The sequence below is a fragment of the Leuresthes tenuis genome, unplaced genomic scaffold, assembly GCF_036924035.1.
Source record: "Leuresthes tenuis unplaced genomic scaffold, fLeuTen1.0.hap1 SCAF_16, whole genome shotgun sequence".
Classification (NCBI taxonomy): domain Eukaryota; kingdom Metazoa; phylum Chordata; class Actinopteri; order Atheriniformes; family Atherinopsidae; genus Leuresthes; species Leuresthes tenuis.
In genome coordinates this window covers 615,118-624,516 of record NW_027325370.1, presented here as the reverse complement: position 1 = coordinate 624,516, position 9,399 = coordinate 615,118, and the positions used below count along the sequence as shown (strand labels likewise).

At 43.0% G+C, this 9,399-nt stretch overlaps 1 protein-coding gene across 4 annotated transcripts in view; it reads left to right on the top strand.

Moving 5' to 3' along the window:
- The first annotated feature begins 592 nt into the window (after positions 1-592).
- Positions 593-9,399, top strand: part of cacna1fb (calcium channel, voltage-dependent, L type, alpha 1F subunit) — a 63,610-nt gene continuing 54,803 nt past the window's right edge. For all 4 annotated transcript variants that reach the window (XM_072366583.1, XM_072366584.1, XM_072366585.1 and 1 more), the window contains exon 1: positions 593-823. In XM_072366583.1, coding sequence (XP_072222684.1) covers positions 802-823 — 22 coding nt within the window. In that variant the 5' untranslated portion in view covers positions 593-801. The remainder of the gene's footprint in view (positions 824-9,399) is intronic.

The window sequence follows — 9,399 nt, the reverse complement described above, 5'->3', positions numbered from 1 at the left end:
TTGCGGGTTTTTATCGGTACCGGTTACATCTCAACACAAATATCTTCATTTTTACTTCTTCTGAGGAAAAAGGCCCAAAAATGATTCGTTTTCTTTCAACTTCGCATTAAAACATTTGAAAACATGATGAAATCATTCCTCTGAGGGAGAGTTCTGTGGGTCAGTGTGTGTTCTGTTCTGTAGAAGCTGGACCGAACCGGGCCTGATGCCCAGCAGCCCGAACAGAACCGGATACTTTAAATGTCTCCTTTGTTTTTATAAATTCTCCTTTTTTTATCTTTAAATATTTAGTTTTGATGCTGTGTTCCGACTCGGTACCACCGGTCCAGTAAATCAAACTAAAGTCTGTTGCTGGAACAATAAACAGGAAGCAGAATAAAACAATTGATCAATAAAATAAATCTGATCAATAATCATCAATAAAATGTTTAAAGTCACGTGTTTGAGTGAAAAAAGAAGAAATTCATCATCATCTGGATTTTCTCTCTCTGCGCCTTTAATTCACCCCCAACACACACACACGCGCGCGCGCGCACACACAAAAAAACCACGAACACGCGCGCACACGCGAGTTTTTCTGTTTAATCCCCAATTGGGAGACAGACCCAGGCTGACGGAGGCAGATCAGCGGAGCTGGATCCCGTCGAACCTCTGGACTGACCCGTTGCGCTGGGATGTGGATCAATAACCCGGCGGATCGATGACCTGATCGGCAGTTCTGGACTCAGAAGTTCTGGAGAATCGGAGGAAGAGGAGCTGATGAAGATGATCGTCGGTGTGAGGAGCTGAGCGGCACCGGAGATGTTCGAGGAGAACCGCAGAAGTAAGATGAGTTTAAAGTTCCGATCCGGTCTCAGTGCGCCTCAGAACCAGAACCGGGACCGGAACCACTTAAACTTCTGTGACTAATGCAAACAGAACCGGTCTGATCCACTTTTCATTCCAGCACCTTCTCACACTGTGCCGGCTCCGAGATGATCTGTGCACGCGCGCGTGTGTGTGTGGTGCTGTTGGTGGGCTGTCATGACCCAGCTGGTACCGTTTAACTTTGTAACTCTGTGTGTGTCTCTGTGGAGGTTCTGGAGGGTCCGACTGGGGCTGGAGAAACAACAGAGGAGGCTGTGTGCGTGTGTGTGCGCGTGCGCGTGTGCGCGTGTCAGCACTGAGTAACTGGCACAAACGACTTGTTCTGACTTTAAACAGCAGAGTTCTGTGGGGTCCAGGGTTCTGGTTCATGCGGCCCGGTCTGGTCCGAGCTGACATTTGGTTGGTTCTGTTCTGGAAAGACGGGTCGACGACTCAGAGGCACCTCTGGAGTTCTGAATGTTTCTGATCCAGAACTTCGGCAGAATTTTGGGTCCAGAATTGGTCTGGTTTGGTGTGTTTGAGGAGAACTGAACTGGGTCGGGTTTACAGAACCAGGAGCTTGTGAGAAGCTCAGAACATAAGAACATCTGAGTGATGAATAAAGTTCTGTTAGTTCTGTGGATCGTGTTGGAAATAAGCCCGGAACCAGTGATTTATCTAAATATCTGTAAATGTTGAACAGAACATTCTGAGAAAACCCAACTCGTATTCAGAGTGATTACAAAAGGTTCTGCTTCCTGCTTCCTGCAGACTTCGGGTTTTTCTGTGAACTTCTGTTGAAAAAGGAAAATATTTCTAAGTTAAATATTCAGGAAGATTAGCTGCTGAGAGAAGAAGCTAATGTTGGTCTGGGACAGAGCAGATAAGAATCTGACATTCAGAACCGGGACAAACGTGCACAAAGACCAGAAAACAACTTCTCCTTTAAAATAATTAAATGGAGTTTCTTATGATTGATTTATTAATGAATCCTATAGTCTTTAAGCTAATTCTATGTACAGAATAAATGAGCTGGGGGGGGGGGGTCATGAGACAAAATGGCGGCAGTGATCATGTGACATGTGTTAGCCAGAGAAGCTACAACAATGGCTGACATGTAGCCCACATGCTAACTGAGATCTGTGTTAGCACCAGTTCTGGTTAACGTCAGATGTTAGCGTGTGACACATGTTAATAAATAATAAATAATAATAAACATCATTAGCATAAAATGTATCTCTGTATGGCCGGTGCCAGAGTTTGGGCCGCATTGCCGGCAGTAAGTCGGATACGTTTCCGGTGAGAGTTGGACTCCGTCAGGCTGCCCTTTGTCACCGATTCTGTTCCTAACTTATGGACAGAATTTCTAGGCACATCTTGGGTCCATTAACAGGCGTTGAGGGGGTCCGGTTTGGCTCAGATGAGATGGGATGAGAATCAGCCTCCAAATCCGAGACTATGGTTCTCAGCTGGAAAAGGGTGGAACGCTCTCTCTGGGTCAGGAATGAGATCCTTCCCCAGGTGGAGGAGTTCCAGTATCTCTGGGTCTTGTTCACAGTGAGGGACGAATGGAGCGGGAGATTGACGGCGGATCGGTGCAGCGTCTGCAGTGTTGCTGCACCGACCCGTCGCTGTGAAGAAGGAGCTGAGCCAGAAGGAGAAGCTCTCTACTTACTGGTCAATCTACGTTCCCATCCTCACCGATGGTCCCGAGCTGTGGGTAGAGACCAAAGAACGAGAATACAAGCGGCTGAAATGGGTTTCTGGGCCTCCCTTAGAGACAGGGTGAGAAGCTTCTGGGTGAAAGTGAGGGAGGCCTGGGTTCTGGCAAAAGTGATCTGAGTAAAAGTACTTTTGGCAAAAGTACTTCTGGGTGAAAGTACTTTTTGGCGAAAGTAATCCGAGTAAAAGTACTTTTAGAAAGTAATCTGAGTAAAAGTACTTTTTTGAAAGTAATCTAAGTAAAAGTACTTTTTAAAAAGTAATATGAGTAAAAGTACTTTTTAGAAAGTAATCTGAGTAAAAATACTTTTTGGAAAAGTAATCTGAGTAAAAGTACTTTTTTGAAAGTAATCCGAGTAAAAGTACTTTTTTAAAGTAATCTGAGTAAAAATACTTTTTGGAAAAGTAATCTGAGTGAAAGTACTTTTTTGAAAGTAATCTGAGTAAAAGTACTTTTTAAATAGTGATCTGAGTAAAAGTACTTTTTTGAAAATAATGTGTAAAAGTACTTTTTTGAAAATAATGAGTAAAAGTACTTTTTTGAAAGTAATGAGTAAAAGTACTTTTTAGAAAGTAATCTGAGTAAAAGTACTTTTTAAAAAGTAATCTGAGTAAAAGTACTTTTTAGAAAGTAATATGAGTAAAAGTACTTTTTGGAAAAGTAATCTGAGTAAAAGTACTTTTTTGAAAGTAATCTGAGTAAAAATACTTTTTGGAAAAGTAATCTGAGTAAAAGTACTTTTTTGAAAGTAATCCGAGTAAAAGTACTTTTTTTAAAGTAATCTGAGTAAAAGTACTTTTTTGAAAGTAATCTGAGTAAAAGTACTTTTTAAATAGTGATCTGAGTAAAAGTACTTTTTTGAAAATAATGTGTAAAAGTACTTTTTTGAAAATAATGAGTAAAAGTACTTTTTTGAAAGTAATGAGTAAAAGTACTTTTTAGAAAGTAATCTGGGTAAAAGTACTTTTTAAAAAGTAATCTGAGTAAAAGTACTTTTTAGAAAGTAATATGAGTAAAAGTACTTTTTGGAAAAGTAATCTGAGTAAAAGTACTTTTTTGAAAGTAATCTGAGTAAAAATACTTTTTGGAAAAGTAATCTGAGTAAAAGTACTTTTTGGAAAAGTAATCTGAGTAAAAGTACTTTTTAGAAAGTAATCTGAGTAAAAGTACTTTTTAGAAAAGTAATCTGAGTAAAAGTACTTTTTAAAAAGTAATCTGAGTAAAAGTACTTTTTAGAAAAGTAATCTGAGTAAAAGTACTTTTTAGAAAGTAATCTGAGTACTTTTGGCGAAAGTAATATGAGTAAAAGTTCTCTCCTGGAATGAGATCCTTCCCCAAGTGGAGGAGTTCCAGTATCTCTGGGTCTTGTTCACAGTGAGGGACGAATGGAGCGGAGATTGACGGCGGATCGGTGCAGCGTCTGCAGTGTTGCTGCACCGACCCGTCTGTGAAGAAGGAGCTGAGCCAGAAGGAGAAGCTCTCTACTTACTGGTCAGTCTACGTTCCCATCCTCACCTGTGGTCCCAGCTGTGGGGAGAGACCGAAAGAACGAGAATACAAGCGGCTGAAATGGGTTTCTGGGCCTCCCTTAGAGACAGGGTGAGAAGCTTCTGGGTGAAAGTGAGGGAGGCCTGGGTTCTGGCAAAAGTGATCTGAGTAAAAGTACTTTTGGCAAAAGTACTTCTGGGTGAAAGTACTTTTTGGCGAAAGTAATCCGAGTAAAAGTACTTTTAGAAAGTAATCTGAGTAAAAGTACTTTTTTGAAAGTAATCTAAGTAAAAGTACTTTTTAAAAAGTAATATGAGTAAAAGTACTTTTTAGAAAGTAATCTGAGTAAAAATACTTTTTGGAAAAGTAATCTGAGTAAAAGTACTTTTTTGAAAGTAATCCGAGTAAAAGTACTTTTTTTAAAGTAATCTGAGTAAAAGTACTTTTTTGAAAGTAATCTGAGTAAAAGTACTTTTTAAATAGTGATCTGAGTAAAAGTACTTTTTTGAAAATAATGTGTAAAAGTACTTTTTTGAAAATAATGAGTAAAAGTACTTTTTTGAAAGTAATGAGTAAAAGTACTTTTTAGAAAGTAATCTGAGTAAAAGTACTTTTTAAAAAGTAATCTGAGTAAAAGTACTTTTTAGAAAGTAATATGAGTAAAAGTACTTTTTGGAAAAGTAATCTGAGTAAAAGTACTTTTTTGAAAGTAATATGAGTAAAAGTACTTTTTGGAAAAGTAATCTGAGTAAAAGTACTTTTTTGAAAGTAATCTGAGTAAAAATACTTTTTGGAAAAGTAATCTGAGTAAAAGTACTTTTTTGAAAGTAATCCGAGTAAAAGTACTTTTTTTAAAGTAATCTGAGTAAAAGTACTTTTTTGAAAGTAATCTGAGTAAAAGTACTTTTTAAATAGTGATCTGAGTAAAAGTACTTTTTTGAAAATAATGTGTAAAAGTACTTTTTTGAAAATAATGAGTAAAAGTACTTTTTTGAAAGTAATGAGTAAAAGTACTTTTTAGAAAGTAATCTGAGTAAAAGTACTTTTTAAAAAGTAATCTGAGTAAAAGTACTTTTTAGAAAGTAATATGAGTAAAAGTACTTTTTGGAAAAGTAATCTGAGTAAAAGTACTTTTTTGAAAGTAATCTGAGTAAAAATACTTTTTGGAAAAGTAATCTGAGTAAAAGTACTTTTTGGAAAAGTAATCTGAGTAAAAGTACTTTTTAGAAAGTAATCTGAGTAAAAGTACTTTTTAGAAAAGTAATCTGAGTAAAAGTACTTTTTAAAAAGTAATCTGAGTAAAAGTACTTTTTAGAAAAGTAATCTGAGTAAAAGTACTTTTTAGAAAGTAATCTGAGTACTTTTGGCGAAAGTAATATGAGTAAAAGTTCTCTCCTGGAATGAGATCCTTCCCCAAGTGGAGGAGTTCCAGTATCTCTGGGTCTTGTTCACAGTGAGGGACGAATGGAGCGGAGATTGACGGCGGATCGGTGCGGCGTCTGCAGTGTTGCTGCACCGACCCGTCTGTGAAGAAGGAGCTGAGCCAGAAGGAGAAGCTCTCTATTTATTGGTCAGTCTACGTTCCCATCCTCACCGATGGTCCCGAGCTGTGGGGAGAGACCGAAAGAACGAGATCACGGATACAAGCGGCTGAAATGGGTTTCTGGGCCTCCCTTAGAGACAGGGTGAGAAGCTCAGTCATCCGGGAGGGGCTCGGAGTAGAACCGCTGCTCCTCCGCATTGAGAGGAGTCAGATGAGGTGGCATCTGGTTAGGATGCCTCCTGGACGCCTCCCTGGGGAGGTGTTCTGGGCCCGTCCCACTGGGAGGAGACCCGGGGAAGACCCAGGACACGCTGGAGAGACTATGGCCTGGGAACACCTCGGGGTCCCCCGGAGGAGTTGGAGGAAGAGCTGGAGGAAGTGGGACAGGGAGGCCTGGGTTTCTCTGTTAAAGCTGCTGCCCCCCGACCCCCGGAGAAGGAGCAGATGATGGATGGATGAGCATAAAACCTTTGAAAAAAGACTCAATACGAATCTTTCAGTGCAAAGGATGTCTTATGTTTAGCCGTGTGACGCTAATGCTAATGCTAATGTGTGTGTTCTGCTGTTAGCACGATCCTTGGAAATGGTTCAGTCCAACGATAAAGAGGCTGTGTCCAGTTAAGGTCCAGTTAAGGCCCAGTTAAGGCCCAGTTAAGGTCCAGTTAAGGCCCAGTTAAGGTCCAGTTAAGGTCCAGTTAAGGCCCAGTTAAGGCCCAGTTAAGGCCCAGTTAAGGTCCAGTTAAGGCCCAGTTAAGGTCCAGTTAAGGCCCAGTTAAGGCCCAGTTAAGGTCCAGTTAAGGCCCAGTTAAGGTCCAGTCTTTGGTGTAAACCCTTTGTGATTCTGGTCGCTTCCTCTGGTCTTGGTGGAGTTAGCACTCAAGCTAAGTCTGGGTTTCTCATTAGTCTCCTGAACATTTACGCTCCATGTTTCACTCAGTCAGATCCTCTCTGTTGCTCCTGTTGTTGTCCGGCTCACAGTTCTGTGTTTCCAGGTAATCAATAAAATGATAAGCTGTAGCACAGCAACAGAGAGATAAAGTATTTCAGCCCAAACCAAATCTGTTTCTGAACAGGTCGATGTGAATCAGCTGGAAAGCAGCGCAGCTGAAAGCTCTGAGGCTCCTTCCTCCTTCCTCCTGGTGGAGGTTCCCACCAGCTGAAGCCTGCCTGGAGTTCTGAGTAGAATTCAGTCCAATTCAGTTTTATTTATAAAGTGCCCAATCACAGCAATACAGTCCAGTTCATTCAGAGCCAATTAAAACAGTTTCTGAGCTCAGGAAACCAGCAGATTGGATCTAAACTTCTCTTTGATCCAATCCCCGTCCTGAGCTGCACGAGGCGACTGTGGAGAGAAAAAACTCCCTTTAACAGGAAGAAACCTCCATCAGAACCAGAACCAGGAAGAAACCTCCATCAGAACCAGAACCAGGAAGGGTCCATCTGCCTGGACCAGCTGGGGCTGAGAGGACAGGAAAGAGGGGACAACAAGCAGCGTAACACCAGGCCAGAGACACCTGCTGAGAGAGAGAAACACAAGTTAATGACAGCAATGATGTCATCTGTACATGGAGGGAGGAGAGGTGCATCATGGGAGCTCCCCCAGCAGGCTGGGCCTATAGCAGCAGAACTATGGGATGTTTGCCTGCCTCCCATTCTGCTTTTAGGGGCCTGATAACTGAAGGCTCTGCCTCCCGTTCTGCTTTTAGGGGCCTGATAACTGAAGGCTCTGCCTCCCATTCAGCTTTTAGGGGCCTGATAACTGAAGGCTCTGCCTCCCATTCTGCTTTTAGGGGCCTGATAACTGAAGGCTCTGCCTCCCATTCTGCTTTTAGGGGCCTGATAACTGAAGGCTCTGCCTCCCATTCAGCTTTTAGGGGCCTGATAACTGAAGGCTCTGCCTCCCATTCTGCTTTTAGGGGCCTGATAACTGAAGGCTCTGCCTCCCATTCTGCTTTTAGGGGCCTGATAACTGAAGGCTCTGCCTCCCATTCTGCTTTTAGGGGCCTGATAACTGAAGGCTCTGCCTCCCATTCTGCTTTTAGGGGCCTGATAACTGAAGGCTCCGCGTCCCATTCTGCTTTTAGGGGCCTGATAACTGAAGGCTCTGCCTCCCATTCTGCTTTTAGGGGCCTGATAACTGAAGGCTCTGCCTCCCATTCTGCTTTTAGGGGCCTGATAACTGAAGGCTCTGCCTCCCATTCTGCTTTTAGGGGCCTGATAACTGAAGGCTCTGCCTCCCATTCTGCTTTTAGGGGCCTGATAACTGAAGGCTCTGCCTCCCATTCTGCTTTTAGGGGCCTGATAACTGAAGGCTCTGCCTCCCATTCTGCTTTTAGGGGCCTGATAACTGAAGGCTCTGCCTCCCATTCTGCTTTTAGGGGCCTGATAACTGAAGGCTCTGCCTCCCATTCTGCTTTTAGGGGCCTGATAACTGAAGGCTCTGCCTCCCATTCTGCTTTTAGGGGCCTGATAACTGAAGGCTCTGCCTCCCATTCTGCTTTTAGGGGCCTGATAACTGAAGGCTCTGCCTCCCAGTCTGCTTTTAGGGGCCTGATAACTGAAGGCTCTGCCTCCCATTCTGCTTTTAGGGGCCTGATAACTGAAGGCTCTGCCTCCCATTCTGCTTTTAGGGGCCTGATAACTGAAGGCTCTGCCTCCCATTCTGCTTTTAGGGGCCTGATAACTGAAGGCTCTGCCTCCCATTCTGCTTTTAGGGGCCTGATAACTGAAGGCTCTGCCTCCCATTCTGCTTTTAGGGGCCTGATAACTGAAGGCTCTGCCTCCCATTCTGCTTTTAGAAACTCTGGGAACCACAAGGAAACCTGCAGCCTGAGCCGTTAGGGTTAGGGTTAGTTAGCCGTTAGTCTGAGCCGAGTCCTCCAGTGATAATGGACCAGTTATAAGCAGTATTCAGTTATTTCTGACTGAGGCAGGACTGGGGGGAGCTGCCCTGTCTCCTGACATGAGACTGAACTCTGACCGAGCTTCTGATCTCATCGAGGGATAAAGACAAGAATCAACTAAATCTAAGACTGAAAACAGAAAAGAAGGAACAAAGCTCAAAGAAAATCCCAAAGAGGATCAGAACTGAGACTGAGAAACAGCAGGACCCTGGAACTGACGTCTCTCTGTGTTGGACCACAGGTTCTGACCATCAGCCCTCAGCAGAACCCAACAGAACCCAACAGAACCCAACAGAACCCAACAGAACCGCCGGACTCTGGTCTCTTTTTGTCCCTCGGGTGGTTCTGTTCGCTCAGTTCAGATGATTCAGATTAAAGTGGTTCAGACCAGATTAAACCACATGTTGGAGGTTTTTAACCACTTTACACCACCCACCTCTTCAGGCATCAACACCTGATTCCTCCACTCTCTTCTTCTTCCTCTGAACGGTTCTCTTCTTCTTCTTCTTCTTCTCTTTCATGGCGGGACAGTGAATGAACTGCCGTGTCTGCTGCTCAGATAGAAATCTGATAAAAACAGAACAAAGCCTCTGAAACAGGAAGTGACCGGCAGCCATGTGGCGAGCAGAAGCCACGATAGAAGTTAGTGAGCGAAGTTTCAGCTCAGGTGGGGGCGGGGCTACCTTCTTCCATCTTTTAAAGAGGGGTTCAGATTAATCCTGTTCATGCTAATGGCGGATTTCCTGCTCTGTGCTCGCTGAATTAAGATGGCTACCACGGACCTTCTGATAACGTTGGCATGGAAACGGGCATTAACACACGTAACATCAGCTGTTGCCATGGCTACAGAGTTAATCCACCCTTTTTTCTGTCTGTGAAACAAATCTTATTGTAAC